A 17,551-nucleotide genomic window follows, 5' to 3' on the forward strand; every position below is an offset into this window, starting at 1 on the left:
TGAAGTAATTCAGTATTTCCAGAGTTTGAGGATCAGGTAGAGTAGTGGCAAAGGATAAGCATCAAGATCAGCTAAATAAGAAATGTTATATACAATAAGCCAAGGAGCTTGGTCTTTGTCCTATAGGTAGTGGGGAACCATTGAAAATGTTTTAGCAGAGGTGAGTGGCAAAAAGATCACTCTGGTAGAATAAAGGATAGAACCCAAAGGGGGACAAGAGGTGGGAGAGAACAGTCAAGAGGCTATTGGAAAAGTTGAGATATGAGAAAATTATAGAGTCATGGGATTTGGGGCCACCGATGTGACTGTGGTCCTTTCTGCAGATACATTTCTCTCTAATGGCCCTAACATTTTCTTGCATTTGAAAGAAAATATCAACTCTCTGTGATAGACCAATATATTCCAATGTGTTCTAACAGGCTTTCTGTGCCCTTCCAGGCCCTAAAAAAAAAAAAAAAAAAATTCTCCAAAGTCCCCTTTTGATTTAAATATAGTTGAATATTTAATTCTGTAACACTTCTGTCAGTCAATGATCATGGGGTATTCTTAGTCTCCTGCGATTTTAAAGGGGTCAGTCCCAAATTTCAAGGCGTTGGGGGGCGCCTGGGTAACTCAGTCAGTTAAGCATCTGCCTTCGGCTCAGGTCATGATCTCAGGGTCCTGGCATCGAGTCCCACATTGGGCTCCCTGCTCAGCAGGGAGGGGGATTCTGCTTCTCCCTCTGCCCCTGCTCTCTCTCTTGTGCACACGCGCAAAAATAAATAAAATCTTAAAAAATATTCAAAGTGTTGAAAATAACTATTGGAAAGCCAATAGCAAAAAGAAAGTTGATATAAGCAAAAAGAAAGGTCAATATAAGATGAGACAACAATTTTCTGTGAGTCTTTTTTAAACTGATAGAATAACATCTGCCATTGAGTTTGGAAGGAGTTATAAAACATATACAGTTTAAGTTCCTGATTTAGAGTCATTTCCATTTCTAACATGTATACAAATTGATATTAATTGGCTTTACCCATGTTCAAGCTGCTTATCCACTCCAGGGCTTGTTTCTGCAACTTTGAAAAGCAGGGCGAAATAGCTGTCTTTGCCCCTTTTCACATCTGTCAACGTGTGGAAAAATACTTTGTGAACTTTAATGTACTCTCAGAATAGATGGCTTTAATTATAATGTCTAAGGCCAGTAGCTAATTAGTGACAGAGTCAAGATTAAAACCCAGATCTCCTGACTTCTAGCCTAATCATATGATGATTTGTTTACTTTTTATTTTTTTATATATACCTCACTCTGTTTCCAAGAGAATTTATCCCACAGTTTTTTTCCCCCACAGCAAACTTTGTCATCTCTCTCTCTCTCTCTCTCTCTCTCTCTCTCTCTCTCTCTCAGACACACACACACACACACACACACACACACACCATGCTCTCTTCCTTATTCTGACAACTCTGTTTGGTACTTAGAGCAAAAATTTTAGAAGAATCTACAAAGAAAAGATGGATTTGTTAAACTGCTGTTTTTGTTTGTTTGTTTTAATGAACAATAGAATTCTCAGCTTTGCTTTGGTGTCAGAATCACCTGTAGAGTTCTCTTAAAAAGTTTTGGTGTCCAAGCCCCACCAAGGACCTCTGAATTTAGGATGTCCTGAATTTCACAGAGTGGTTAAATCCAAGCACATGGATTTAGCTAAATGTAGCTAAAAATAGCCAGATGTGATTCCTGTATGTGTGTGAGACAATTGGTACCCATGGTCTCAGGCATATAACTTCATGCAGCACAACTGATCTGCATGTGTTACTGTATCCCCTGACTTACCCTGTGGCCACTCCTCCCCGTACTGCAGACAACAGGCAATCCCATTGGGATCCATGGTTATGTTACAAGTCCAGACATGATGCTAGATATACAGATGAATAAACACAGTTGCTGTCCATGGGGCACTCTGGGAGTAGACGGAGCACTTAAAAATGTAAACCTAATAAGAATGTGATATTTGCAGTGACATTCATATGTAAAAGTCCAGAAGTATTTAAGAACAGGGAGTACTCTGTTAGAGGAGGCAGGAAGGAACAAGCTTTACAGGGGAGACTATCCCTGGGCAAGATTTGAAGGATGAATGAGGATTTTCCAAACAGAAGAAAGTTAGTCAAGCCAGTGCAAACAGAGAACAGGGAGCTGGTAGGAGAAGGTAGAAGGAAGATATTCTTGGAGGAGGAGGGAGCATGTGGAAGGAGTCACGAACAACCTTGAGCTGTTTGTGGGAACTTCAGATAGGCAGGATCAATGATGAGTATTGTTTGAGGAGATGGGAGGCCTCAGTGGATGAGGATGGAGAGACCAGCAGGGGCCAATCAAAAAGGGCCTTAGATTTAGACACCATGCTTGACACATGCTGTGCTATTCTCAAGACATAGCATGGCTCTTCATTCTCATTTTTCTAATGAGATTATGTATTACATATATATAAATATATGTTCTATATAAATATATAAGTGAATAAACATATATAAATATGTAATATATAAATATAATATATTTAATATATACTATTACAGAAATGATAAAATACATGATATATAATATAACAGATAATAAAATAAATATATAGTTAATATAAATATAATACATAGAAATATAAACCCAGCTAAGGAGCTATTCCTGATAACATTTCTGAACCAAGAGAGATATTCTGATGCAAGTGGTTCTATCATCTGTTTCCTTTTTAGTAAAAAGAGGCACAGAGGTTTTTTGGAAGCCCTGTCCACTCGTCTGCTGCTTTAATGCAGGTTGCTGCAGGAAACCCTTCTCCCAATTCCTGTTCTGCCCTCCATTCCTCTCATGCCAGCCTACAGAGCCTCTGGAATCCTCACCCAGTTCTCATTTCTTGTGGGTGACAACATCTTTGTTCTGAGGAGAACTGTTGAGATTAAAACAAGCTGTCAGCCAGTCACTGGGCAGGAGGGAACAACATTCCAGATAGAGAGCTTGCAGTGAAGAGGCAGAGGTTTCAGGGCTAGTCAAATCACAGGAGATTCAGGACTGAGCTCTAGGTCCAGAGAACACTAGTGATCTAAGCTGAGATACGAGCATCGTCAACCCATCCCCATGAACCACACACCGGCTGTAAGAGATGAGGAGAAACGCAGCTTCCTTTTCCACCTGTGATTGGCCCTGGGCCTTGACTGGGAATGAATGGATGGTAGACTCAAGACTGTGGAGCTGAATCCAGATGCCCATATCACCTGCCAGCTGTCCTCACCAGACTTCGCTCAAGACCTGGGAAGCCTGAGGTTGTAGACTGATGGGAAGGGATGGGGTGACCAGGCGGGGACTGAACTCACATAGGAAAGTCAAGATGAACATTGACCATTAACGTGCTACAGATATACACAAGCGCTCACCTGTGGAAGTGTCCAGGTCACAGATATATACCCTTTGGAACTCACAAGGAACGATGCCTCATATTCCAGGAAGTGAGAGGAGAGTGGAAAAGGAGAAAGTGTAACTCAGAGTAGGAGTTCAGACCCGATATCTGCATGATCTGGTCCAAATCTGATTCTGTTATCACTGGTGATACCTGTATCTCACTAGGGCAAAGATTGTGTCTCTGTCTTAGTCATCCTGATATCCCAACACCCAGGGAGGAAAACAAATTTTTACTGATTTATTTAAAAAGTTGATTCTTGGGGATTTTTAAGATAGCTTTGAACTTTATTTTCTTCCTCTATTAAATATGAGTAGAAATACCTACCATGTTCTGGTGAAGATTAGCTAATTGAACATATGAAAGTCCCTACCAGAGTGCCAACCTCCTAGTCGTAATAAATTGCAAATAAATGTTGGTTGGCTTCTCTCTTTCACTTTCTTGTGTCCCTGTGTAATTTACATAGAATTGTCCGAGAATCAGACTGTTGGTTGTATAGCAGTTGACCACCAGTGTATCTCCTGGAAAGGAATTATGTGACAGTATGATACAATATTTTGTGTACCAGTAAATAACTGGCACTTATTTGTGAGGTAATTGACTGAGAAACTGCCTCATACTTTAATCTTCCTGCAGTAATGATCTAAGTACCTTGCACTCAGTAGCGATTCAAGAAATTTTTATTGATTGGATAATTTAAGAGATATTTGCAACTTTTACTCTTTTAATGTTAGACTTGGGAATACTCAAGTCAATGAGATTGCAAGTATGAGGTGAGCTGGGCTAGATCAGTGAACAGGAATTAAAAGTACCCACTCCCAATTTCTAGCATGGTTGTTGGTATTCTTTTTGGTAAAACATTCTAAGATTTTCCTTCTATCTACAAGGGTTTGGGGGTGGGGGCAGAATTTGTGTGTAAGAGAGATTAAAGAGACCAATCATTCTGGCAAAATGTTCATGTTTAGAAAGTCATGGACATTTAAGAAGTCAACCAGGATCACTCCATCGGTGAAAATTCCAAGTTACTAGGAGTTATTGAAGTAAGGGAGGTACCTAATTGCACTTTTAGGGAGACTGGTTTTAGCAATGAGGAAAGACCAGTGAGGAATTTAGTGAAGGATGCTTTGGTGAAGCAAGGGCTGAGGAAGGGAAAAAGCACATTTGTCATTTATGTTTGGACCTATTGAGTCAGACCTGTTGGTAGCAGGAATAGTGGGCATATATTTCAAGTGCTGGTGAGTACTTTCCAACTTCAGCCAGACATAAGGGATAGGTACACAGTAAGAAGGTAGGGCTAGATAATGACTATAAGGTGTCCGTCAAAGCCATAGAAAACATGAATTCTTCCAGAGGAATTAAAGAGAGGACACATTATGAAAGCCTGAGAATTGGAGAACGCCCACCAGTAGGACAGAGAGGAAAACTCTCTGTGTAGTAGCAGATAGGATTGAGAGGTCTTATTCACAAAGGTGAAAGGACCAAGAGAGCCTTCTACCGTATCGCAGAAGTCGAGATAAAGAGAAAGTCAAGAAGGGGGAGTGGCCAGCTGGGATACATAGCAGAATTGTCAAGGGCATGGAAACCAAGGAGAAACACATTTGCACCCAGCCAGTTGCTTTCAATGCCAAGATCCTTTAATGCCATTGTGACTTTCATAAAGGCAGCTCAGTTGACAAGTGACATGATGTCAAAGAAATATCAGGGAGATTGGTTAAAAGGAAATGAAAGCACAAGTATAGAGCATTCATCTGGAAGTTTGGCCGTGAAGGGAAGGAGACATGCAAAAGTAGTGAGTAGAGCCTTTAAAAATCATTTCAAGATTTAGGAAAAAAACAAGGTATTTGAAGCTGATTCAGTTGAGGGGGCAGTTCTGGAAATATTAAGATGGAAACTATAGTAAGGAAGCAAAAATCCCTCAGCAGGCAGAGAGGAGCTCAGGACAACTGGAAAACTGGCCCCTCCCTGAGATAAATGGCTAGAGGAAAAGAGGTAAGTGGGTATAAATGAATATCATGTTATTTTACCTTTGAAAATACCTCACGGCTTACATGATCAGTTCAATTTTTCATTTAGATATTTTTCCTTAGGTCATTAAACCTTCACACCAACTCTGTTAAGAAAAAAACATTATTATTTCCATCTTACATTGTGTAAATGAAGTCTTAGATTAGGCAAGCGAATTCATCAATATATATATATTAGAGAGTGGTGGAATTATCAATATATATTGGAGAGTGGTGGAATTAGGCCAACATTTCAGATGTCCTAGTCTTAGGATAGTAGGCAAGGGCTAAGCCTTCACCATGCTCATCACACGTTTGCACTTATGCTGGAGTATAAATAAAAAATGGCAGCGATGCTGTTGGGTGGCCTCAAGCTGTTAAATGAAGTGTGTGTGTGTGTGTGTGTGTGTGTGTGTGTGCACTCATTGGGGAATGTTATGGATTGAATTATGTCTCCCAAAAGACACATTGAAGCCCTAACCCTTGCTACCTGTGAGTATAAATTTATTTGGAAATAGGCTCTTTGCAGATGCAATTAAGATGTAAGTTAAATGAGGTCGTAGTGGAGTAGAGTAGGCCCTTCATCTAATATAACTGGTGTTCTTCTAAGAGGAGAGGTACAGAGATGGACACACAGAGAGATGACAGTCAGATAATGATGGAGGCAGAGACTGGAACAAGCCAAGGATTGCCAGCCAACACCAGATACTAGAAGGTGCAAGGAAGGATTCCTCCCTGCAGGTTTCTGAGGGAGCATGGCCCTGCTGGCACCTTGATTTCAGACTTGTGGCCTCCAGAACTGTAAGACCATAAATTTACATTGTTTTAAGCTGCTCATTTATGATACTTTATTATGGCAGCCTTAGGAAACTAACACAGAGGGATATTATTTAGATGGTTCGTGAAAACCTGAACAGAAAAGAGAAGGTGTGAATGACCAAAATGGAGAGTAAGTGTAGGAGCCCACAAAGGAGTGAAGACAGCCCTGGAGTTAAGTGTTTGCAACGGACTAAGACTGGTAGTATAGTACTGTGGCTAAACACAATATTTTTGGAATGAGACACAAGTAGGTTCAAATCCTTGTCTGCCTCTATTTAGCTGGGAGGCACTGAGAATGTTATTTAAAGTTTTTAAGGCCACTTACTTATTTGCATAATGGATATAATAATTCTGACACCATGGAATTCTTTTGAAGATTAAATGGCATGAGACATGTAAAAGGTGCACCACGGTACCTTTTAGTGCTCGATAAATTTAAGTGAGTTGGTGATGGTTGTAATAGAGTTGTTGTTTATGTCATTCCCATATATGCCTTTTTTCTAGCAGCATTTTTGTCCAGAGCTACAGACAGTAGAAGCAGAGAATGATGAGGACAGAATCTAACACTGAAGTAACTTGTGTTACATTAAAGATACCATAATGCTATGGGTAGTGGTATTATCCGTAGTAGAGGTCATGGTAAGGAGAAAGATAGAGAGGAAGGGAAACTGTGGTTTTGGATTACTATGGTCCAGACATTTTCCAGGTGCTTTGCATATATTAGAATGTGAAATGTAGTGGAGAGGACAACATTGACATTCCAAATCCAAGACTGAGAATGAATTCAGTTAATACAAAGGACATGATTTTGGTCATAGGTACAAAAACTGAAAGTAATTCCAGGTAACAGGAGATGGAGGACAAGACCAAGTATTAAAAAAAAAAAAAAGTAATGGATTAAAAAAGATAGTTGACGAAGACAAGGCACTCAAAATGAATCATTTGTGTAACGGAGCAGTACATTATTTTGATGGATCTTTTCCCTGTTATATGATGGCTATGGAAGCCAGTAGATGGTATAAATGTCAAGTACATCATTGGTATTCATGATTTTATTGAGCATTTACTATTTTTCCTCTTGCAGTGTTAAGGATATTATGAACATGAGGTCATTGAATTCTTAAATCAACCCTCTGAGCTAGCATTTCACACCTCTAACACGCTGCCTCTGATCTGCCCAGCCTCACTCATTTCCAGAGCTCTTGGCTACTTGTTCCATGCCAGATGCCTCTGCGGTAACTAACTTTGCATGGGTTCCAACCGCCATCACAGGGCACAACCCAACAGCACCTTAGCACCCACCTGTGATGCTCACCTTTGCCCTCTCACCCGAGAGCTTCCTAATAATCCTTGAGATGTGCGGTGGCACAGGACCTGGTCAGTCTATGTGTGCATCTTCCTGAAGTGTAGGAGATTTAATGCCCTACAGGATGAAACTATAACCAATGGGGAATGGGCATCAGTGAATATAGTTGTCTCCCTTCCTCTCCCTGTATTGATTTTCCTATGATGCAACAGCTTGGAGATAAGAATCTCCCAGGTTAGAGAAACTGCTTGCTCCTGATCACAAGTAGTGCCCACCACAGTGACACACCCTCATTTATTGTCCCTCTCTATTTTTCTCTGCCCCTGAACTTTTCCCTCACTCCACTCCTGCTCTTCTGATATTTCTCTTCCCAATAAACAACTGGGGCATACGCATTTACCTTTCAGGAGAACCCAGGCTAAGACAATGGCAGCGAGATGGGATGGTCATCAATGTCCATTGTGCAGTGGCATCACCATTTCTGTGGCCTTCACTCGTGCATGATTGGGATGAGAGGCAGGTAGAAGGTGAAGCATTGGCTATATGGAGGCTAGATGGTGATGGAGCCAAATGGACACAATGACCATCATAAGGATTGTGGGGTAGTATGGTTTCTGTTAACAACACTGGTGACCTTGACAACAGATAATGATAGGCTCAGGGCAGTCTACTCCTAGCTTAAGTCATTCTATGAAGCCTGGCATGCCTTTGAAACAGACTCTCATCTTCTGTAACCATAAAGCTCATGGTGCTGAAAATCAGGTACAGAGTGCATTATAAGGATAACAGGACTGTAAATGAACCTGACTGTTGGCCTTCAACAAATCACCTTTGAAAATTAGGGCCTGGATGGAAGACAAATGGACACAGACAGCCGGGATGTGGACATTTGGCTGGACATGCCTGAGAATCTTTAAGCCTCAAATTCCCCTGAATTCTTTAGGCCAGCAGAAAGAACCCTCCTCCCACTTACTGCAGGGGAACAGCCTCTTTGTGCCTAGAAGCTTTCAGTCTCTTTTCTTGAAGAAGAAATCTTGCAAGATAATGCTTATACTCCTCAGGATCTCCCCTCTTACCCCTGTTGCCCTCAGGCCGATAGTCTGGGTTAGCTTTGAGCACAGCTCAATTAGCAAAGTGTAGCTTTGGTCCAGGACAATATAGCCTCATGTGAAAGCATTCATAGGACCTCGCTGATGCATTTGAGTAAGAATTGGGAGTCTGTACAGGCATGCATCTTGAGGAGGTGAGATTGGGGTAGGGACAGACAAATTTAAGACTGGGTAGGAGACAGTGTATTGTCACAGGAGCATTCACCTGAGACTCTGAGTTTAGTGTTCTGTCAAAGATGCCTAGAACAGATTCAGATGTCTGCTATATACACCATATCGACAGACTAAAGAAGAAAAATCATATGACCAGACACAATTGATGCAGAAAAAGCATCTGGCACAATCCAACATCCATTCATGATAAAAAAACAAAAAACAAAAAACAACAAAAAACCCCAAAACCAAAACAAAAGAAACAACAACAACAAAAAAACTTTGAGAAAATGAGGAATGCAAAAGAATTATTTCAACTTGATAAAGGGCATCTGTGAAAACCTCACAGCTAGTATCAAATACTAACAAAAAAACTAAAATGCTTTCCCCCCAAGATTGGGAATAAAGCAAGGACGTCTGCTCTTACCATTGCTATTTCACATAGGATTGGAAGCTCTAGAAAGTACAATAAGGCAAGAAAAGGAAATAAAAGACATAGATATTAGAAAGAAAGAAAATTGTCCTTATTTTTAGATGACATGATTGTCTATATAAAATTTCACTATCCATACATAATCTACCCTCCAGAAAAAACCCTCCAAAAACTAATAAGTGGGATCAGAAAGATTGCAAGACATAAGACCAACACACAAAAGTCAATCACATTTCTATATATTAAAAGTGGATATGCTGAAACAGACAACACAGTTTATAATTGCTGCAAAGAAACTAAAACACCTAGGTAGACACTTAACACAACATGGACAAGGTCTGTATGGTGAAAATTACAAAATGCTATGGCAAAAATCAAAGATGTAAGTAAATGCAGAGACATACCGTATTCAAGAATTGAAAGACAATTCCAATTGTAAAGATGAAAATACTCCCCAAATTGATCTACAGACTTAATGAAACCCCTATCAAAATACTAGCAAGGTTTTTTGGTAGATATTGAAAAGCTTATGGTAAAATTCATTTGGAAAGACACAGGTAGCTGAAATAATCTTGATGAAAAGAATAAAATGGGGAGAATCACCCTCCACATTAAGGCTCACAGCTACTGTAATCGAGACAGTTTGATCTTGGCAGAGGGATGGATGCATAGATCAATGGAACAGAACCCAGAAATAGACCCACATAAATATGCTTAACTGATTTTGACAAGGTGCAAAAGCAATTCAATGGAGAGAGCCATTTTAGTAAGTGGTCCTGGAAGAACTGGCCATCCATAGGCAATAAAATGAAACCTAAACTATACTGCACACCTTATTCAAAAATTAACTGAATTTTTAGAATTGATGCCAAAAGCAGGATCCATTAAAGGAAAAACTGATGAACTAGACTTGATAGAAATTACAAATTTTGTTCTGTTAAAGGCTATGTGAAGGGGATGAAAGTCTAAGCTATAAGCTGGAATAGAACATGTGCAAACCAGAGAGCTGACCAAGGGCTTATATATAGAATATATAACAAAAGCTCACAACTCATCAGTAAAAAACAAATTATGCAATTAGAAAACAGGCAGACGTGAAAGTACACTTGACTGAAAGGGATAGATAGATGGCAAGTAAGCACAGGAAGCTATGTTTGACATCATTAGCCCTCAGGGAAATGCAAAATTAAAAAACAAGTGACCAAACAAAAACCCACAGTGGAGTATTTCTACATACTGATGGATGATGTAAAAAAAATTGTGACAATATCAAAGGCTTTTGAGGATGCACAGAAACTGGGTTACTCATTCATTGCTAGTAGGAATGTAAAATAGAGATAGATACATAGATAATGATAGATACATAGGTATATGATAGATTAATAGATACATGATAGATAGATTGATAGTGATAGGTGATAGATATGTAGCTAGATGATTGAGATAGATGATAGACAGGTGAAGATGATTGCTAGATAGATTGAGGTAGGTTCATATGCAGCTATAAGAACTAATATAGAGAGACCCCATGTAGACTTTACTCAGTTTCCCCCAGTGGTAACTTCCTACAGAACAATTGTCCAATATCACAGAATATTCACATTGATACAATTCACTGATTTCCTCAGCTTTCTCTAGTTTTACTTGTATTGATTTGTGTGTGTGCACATGTGCACAAAAGACAAATAAAAATCTGCAGAGTAGCTCTCTAGAGCTTCTATACATCCAAGTCCTACACGAATAAGATAGAGATGCCTTTGCAGAATATCAAGGATGGAATCCAAGGACTCAGAGCAGTAAGAATATTAGAATGAATATCTTAGTATCTTAGAGGATATTCCTCTCATTAAGTTAGTGGTTCTCAAACTTGAGCTTATATCAGGATCTCCAAGAGGCTTGGGAAACATCATTTTCTGGGTCCCATACCCCGTCTGATGAAGTATGCCCTGAAATTTGGGGTTATAAAATTTGCATTTCTATAAAGCTTCCAGGTGACGCTAATATTAGTTCTGGGGGCCACAGTTCTCTGAGAGAACTAGGCACTAAGGCAATGGGAAAGGAGCCGGGGAGGGGGCAGTACCAGCATCTTTGAGAAGTTCAGTGGTGGCTGTCTTCTGTAGGCCAGGTTTGACAGTGAGAGAGATTAACATAAAATAAGCTGCCTGACATCAGTGGCAGAGATGCCAGAATGACTGAAGCTAGGTGGCAGCACTTGACCATCAGAGGCAAAGACGGTGTGGTGCACCTGCTGTAATTACTATAATGGGTAGGAAGGCTGCAGTGGCCAACAGGGTGCCTTGGCCTGCAGTGGTTTGTAGCAATGGCTAAAAGATCAGGATGCCTTTTGACTTTAAGAGAAGTTCCATCCCATGAGTCAGGGCTCTTCAATGCTATTGCAAGTAGATGTGGTGAAGATCAGTGTGATCTTTTCCAGAGGGACCTGTGCTAGGGTTCCTATGCATACAAGGACTAGAGAATGCCCCCAATTTTTGAGGATTATTAGAGGGGGCTTCTAACATTAATACCAAGAGACCTGCAATGCTTTCACAATCCTCCAGTTAGAGCTGAGGTATAGGAAAGCCAGATATGCATGGAATTCAGCCCAAGTTATAAGTGGTCTACTGGGTACCTGAACCTAACCAGTAGTTATTTCCCTGGATCCTGAATGTATAATTGAGGTGGATTTACTAGCCCAAATTGGTTACTTGATCTAGAGCACAAGGGATGTTATGTTAGGAAGGGCTGAGTGCCAACTCCTGAAACTGCCTTTGGTCACCATGAGGGGCTACATTTGCTCCAACACAATGTGGGGTAGGCAGAGCAATGTCTGGATCCTAAGGGATTCACTGGGGCATCTCAGTGCTTCCATGCCCAGATAGACACAAACAATTGTCTATATAACCATATAGCACCCCAGCAATGTCAAGACATCCAAGAGTTCAGACCCTTTAGGGATGAAGGTCTGGGTCACTCCATCAGGCAAACAACCCAGACCAGCTCGAGTTCTGGTCAGGTGTGTGGGAAATCATGAAAGGGAGGTGGAGAAGAGAGATCATGATCGTCATGGTCTTAGTATCAGCTGTGGCTCCAGGGAATTTTGTTTGTTTCATGAACACTCTTGCCTTAAGTCTTCACAGGATTGAGCTGCCACCAGTTGAATGGTGCTCTAGGAATGATTGAATCTTTACCTGTCCTCTCAGAGACGTGATTAGTATCTACTCATAAAGATGGAGGGTACGCCCTGGGTTTTGAGAGGCTGGTATGATAAAAGGACACATGTGGATCCAAGTGTTTCCAGGGGGGGACAAATCAGACAGCTCTCAGGCACCACTCTGGTCATTTCAGCCTCTTCTGCCAGGAGGCTTCTTGTTTTGCCTGGCTGCCTTGCAGCAGTGTGCATGGCCTGTGACCCGCCTCACAAGGATACAACCCTTTGCCCATGCCCATGCCAGGCTACTCTTGACCTCCACCCTGGAGCTTCCCTCTTGATACTAGGCATGAGATGCCATGAACCTGTGCACCAGCCAGGAATGCACAATTCAGAAGTGTGGGGCAGTTAATTCCCTTTGTCCGGGAAGACCTATAGAATGTGGGATCCAGAGGACAAATTCTTCTTTCCTTCTCCATGGACTGTCTTGACAAGCAGTACTTCTTACGAGCACCCAGAAGACATCCCATTATATCGAACAATCATGAAAGCTTGTGACCAAGCAGTGATCACCTCAGTGAGTGCCTTCATATTGGCTCTTCCCTTCCCTGACTCATTCCCCTTTTTCCTGACTCTTGGTTTCCTGGCACTGCACTTCCTGATTAGTTAGTAGCCTCAGTCTCTTCCTTCTGGGTAGTACAGGCTAAGACAGGTGTATACTATTTTATCCACATTTTATAGATGAGAAACTGAGGCACAAAGTAGTTATTCAACTTGCTAAAGTTCACATATCTAGGTTCTTTACACTTAGGTCCACCTGACTTACAATCCAGCTCTTAATTAGTAGGCTTAATAGAAGACAAACATGGTCTAGTTTTTAAGACATCTAGAATGATAAAAACAACAACAACAACAACAACAACAACAATTTTGTAGATTCAGCAGTAACAGTTTGAATGGAGAGGTACATAATAAAATCCTGGACTGTAAATGATTGGGAGAAGTGAAATGATGGCTAATCAGTGAGATTAAATAAAAGGCCAGTGCCTTCCCATGGGGAGTAGACCAGTGTAGCAGAAGTATTCTGTAATATGGACAAACTGAGGCAAAAGCATTCTGCTGGAGAAAGGGAAGGTGTCTTTGGTAAGCAGGCTTAAAAAAAGTGAGGAGAGAGAAGAATGGGAGGAAGGAGAGGAAGGAAAATAATTTAGAAATAGTTACAGGGCAAGGGGATTTCCCTAATATAATGGCACATGAAATATATGACAAGGGTGTGAAGGGAGTTGATAAGCACTGGGGTGTGAAGGATCAAGGTGAGAAACCTGGATAGGGTTCAGAGGTGTGGGGTGTTAACTTACAAGGAGGCTGGTGTAGAGTAGATATCAGGAGCTGGACCCGACTCCATACTCAGGCATATATAATATCCAGGTTCTATCTGGATCATATAAGAGAAGTCCATCCTCTCTCACACAGGCATGTGGGCCAGACTATATTTCTTTATTTTTTTTTAAATTATTTTTGGGGGGGGGGCAGAGGGAAAGGGAGAGAGAGAATCTTAAGCAGACTCCAGTGGGGAGCCCAGCACAGGGCTTGATCTTATGACCCTGAGAATGTGACCTAAGCCAAAATCAAGAGTCGGTCGCTTAACTGACTGAGTCACCCAGGTGCCCCAGTTTCTTTTATTCTGCTGATTGTGGGAAAAACCACTTATATACCCTTAAACACTGAGAGGCAAGAGTTCAGTTTTGCACTGCTTAACAAAGATTGGCTGTTTTAAAAAAAAATCTAGAAAGTGGTACCAGATTAGAAGTATATTCACTGATGAAAATACTGTGGACTGTGCTCTGAAATCCAATAGCTAATCTGTCCAATAGGCCCTGTTGGTTGACCCTTAAAATAGAATCTGATGAAATCAGGAGGGTTAGTATAGAAGGTTAATGATTAAAGAGTTAAGATAACAAAAGCATCCATTCTCAGCAGACCCAGACCTTGGTCCTTTTCTTAGAATTAACTTTTCAAAGGTAATAGGGCTTAAAATGCCAATTTCCACCAAGATCTAAATTCAAAATAGGTAAATACAATGGGAACAGATGAAAGAAGCTCTCTAGCCAAGCCACCAGCATGCAAGAGGATCCTAACTTACTCCCCTGTGAGTGCTGTCCCTCAACCCTTCCAAGAATTTGTGCTCACATCCCAATAAGAACTGTCCTCTAAACAGTCGGGTGAGATGATGTCATCTTTTCCTTTGAACCATGAAATGCATTCTCCTCCTGTTAAAAATACAGTCAAACTTTAACACCCAGTTCCAAGACAAAACCTGACGCTGACTTACCTCTGTCGCCTCGTATGTGTTCTCTACCTCACTACAGCTCCAGCCATACCAGTGTTTCTTTTTTCTTTTCTGAAGTCTTTTGCAGGAGATTTACCATCGTCAGTCTCAGGGGAAAGGGTCCATCTCAGAAGGGCCTTCTTCAACTTCCCAAACTATAGTAGTAGCTATTTGCCTACATTTATTCCACATCACATCATTTTATTTCCTTAGAGTAATTTTCATTACCAAAATTATCTTGCTTATGTCTTCATCTGTTCACTGTCATGGTATCCAAAAAAGCAGGAACCATTTCTGTCTTGTTCACTGTTACATCCCTAGAACCTAGAAAAGTGCTTGGAACATAGCCACACACACACCTCAGTGCCTAAAACAAATACTGTGGAGCGAATGAGGAAGAACAAATGAACGAAGCTAAATATCCTTGATGTATCTTCCAGTCTGTCTGCTACCAGGATTCCTGTATTGATTACTGCTTTTATTCCAAGCTGGTCCAAAAGTCTTAGCTCTCAGAGGAAAATGTCATTTAGTATAAAACGACCACCATGTCTTTCAAGAAATTAAGAAAGCTATTTTATGTCAGTCATTTATTTCATTTATTACTTTGCTTTGCATGTCATCTTAGTTATTACTGTGTATATGGAGCAAACTACAGTACTCTAGCCATATGTGAACTCCCATCTATTTTTGTAGACAAAGCTGTATTGGAGCACAGCCCACAGTCATTTGTTTATATATTTTCTATGGCTGCTTTTGGACCACAACAGCAGAGTCAAGAATTTTCCTATCTACTCTCTTTAGATCACTTAGAGAAAAAAAAAGTATGGAAGGACTTTGCTCTTCCAGGTGCTATAAAGTTTAGGCTATGAAAGAGATATTGCCCAGAGATAATGTTTGGCTGGCTGTCGATGGTGGAATTATCCTAGCAAGGACTCTTGATTGGGTCCTCGGGTTTTTGGGTGCCTCTCACGGGACTGACTCACACAAAATTCCCAAGGCTTCATCTGGGAAAGAAATCAAAATGTCAGTTTATCAGATCACTATGAGAGATATAACAGCCAAGGAGACCAGAATAATTTTCTTTCTTTGGTCAGCACATTATCTTCCTGTGGGAAGTGCTACATGAGAAGCCAAACTATAACCAGAAGATTGTTTGGTGAATATAGGATTCAAGCAGATGGTGGTGAGATTAGACAGTTGGCAATAGATACCCAGCTGCATCTATACTATTTAAAAGCTGCACCTTCAGAAGACAACAAACCCCATTGTGGGTTGAAGCAATTTATCCTCTGAACGGTCCTGGATAAATATCTCTAATATTGGCCTCTACATACATTTTATTGAGACATTCTTGCTTTAGATATTGTCAGATAATCGATTACTCCATTAAAGCCTACTCTTTCTGCTTTCTGCCATAGGAATGCTCATGCTCTGAAGGCAATATCACTCTTTCTTATTTAATCTGTTGCATGCTAAATTTATCAGTTCGATTCACAAAGTTCTAGGGTATCTCACTGTGGTCCCTATGTACTATCGGTACATAGCAAACTTCCTCACCCTTAGCACTACTGACGTTTTGGTTTGGGTAGTATTTAGTTGTGAGAACCAAAAATGTTCACAGACATTGCTAAATCTCTCTTGGGACCCAAATCATTCGTGGTTAAAAGCCACTGGTATGTAGGATAGAAGGGTGCAAGGGAGAAAATCTTTTCAAGAATCTCAGGGAAGAGCCTTCAAACCAGTCAAGTCAGATTCTAGCTTCACACTATTAACCATCACACTTTTGTTCCTCTGAGGTTCCCTTTACCATAATCAAAGTGTTTCTGAAAAGCAAATCTCAACTCATACTTCTTTCCATGAAATTACTGTGTTTAAGTATCTTTCCAGGCAACTCACAATTTTCTCATATTTCATTGGGCAGAAAGTTTAGAGTACCTAAGGAGAGAATTTTGCTCAGTTATACAGAGCATTATATTTTTATTGGGAGAGAAAAAAGTATTTCATAATATGAGAGATGTACAGTTTCTATCAAAGCCCACAAGTGACTGAACCCTGAAGCCTAACTAATGTGCTTTTCAATTCCGTTTCATTAGAAAGCTGACTCATGGAGCTTGAGATAGAAGAGACCTTCTGGTTCAGCACTTCATTTCCAAATAAGGAGAATGAATCTCAGAGGAGTGAATTGATGTGCTTCAAAACAGTGCTAAAAAGAGGGATTTGAACTTGGGTTTTCTGACACCAAGTGGTGTGGTTTTATACTACGTAATTCCACACTGCCTCATATGTGGGTAGGTGATATATTGGGGGTCCTACCTCAAGCAAATAGATATGCTTGTCCATACATTGCTTATAAGTCTTCTACTTTCCACCACATAACCATACCTGGTAATGCTTTTGTAATATATTCCAGTATATTGCTTCTGCCCATGCCCAGTGATATGGCTCTATCTGTTATGAACATGGAGTACATCATGTTTAGATCAGGACATTAAAGGTTTCTGGTCAAATGCCAATGGTATCTTCTTAGAGCTTGAAGAATTCCTCACCTATCAACTTACTGAATTTCACTCCCACCATTAAAGAATTATTTCTTTGGTGTCTGTCTTTGTAGCTTGCTGAAATGAGAACGATTTCTTGCTAATGTCCCTCGTCCACAAAGCTTAAGTTCCTAAAAGCTACATCCCAAGAAGCTCCACCCAAATGCATGGTCTATTCTTAGAAATAGTAAGCCAGGCTCATCTCCACCCTCTACCTCCCTGTCCTTCCCTCCATCATATTTGAATCATCTGTGTCCCTGTCTTTTTGCTTCTTTAGGTCATGCCTGACCCT

At 40.5% G+C, this 17,551-nt stretch overlaps 1 protein-coding gene across 1 annotated transcript in view; it reads left to right on the forward strand.

Moving 5' to 3' along the window:
• The window catches only part of AGBL1 (ATP/GTP binding protein like 1), a 724,399-nt gene that overhangs the window by 643,952 nt on the left and 62,896 nt on the right, over positions 1-17,551 (forward strand). Inside the window, exon 23 of the mRNA XM_035728075.1 lies at positions 1,709-1,719. Within this exon, the coding sequence (XP_035583968.1) occupies positions 1,709-1,719 (11 nt within the window). The remainder of the gene's footprint in view (positions 1-1,708; positions 1,720-17,551) is intronic.

Source organism: Zalophus californianus, chromosome 6 (assembly GCF_009762305.2).
Source record: "Zalophus californianus isolate mZalCal1 chromosome 6, mZalCal1.pri.v2, whole genome shotgun sequence".
NCBI classification, from domain to species: Eukaryota; Metazoa; Chordata; class Mammalia; order Carnivora; family Otariidae; genus Zalophus; species Zalophus californianus.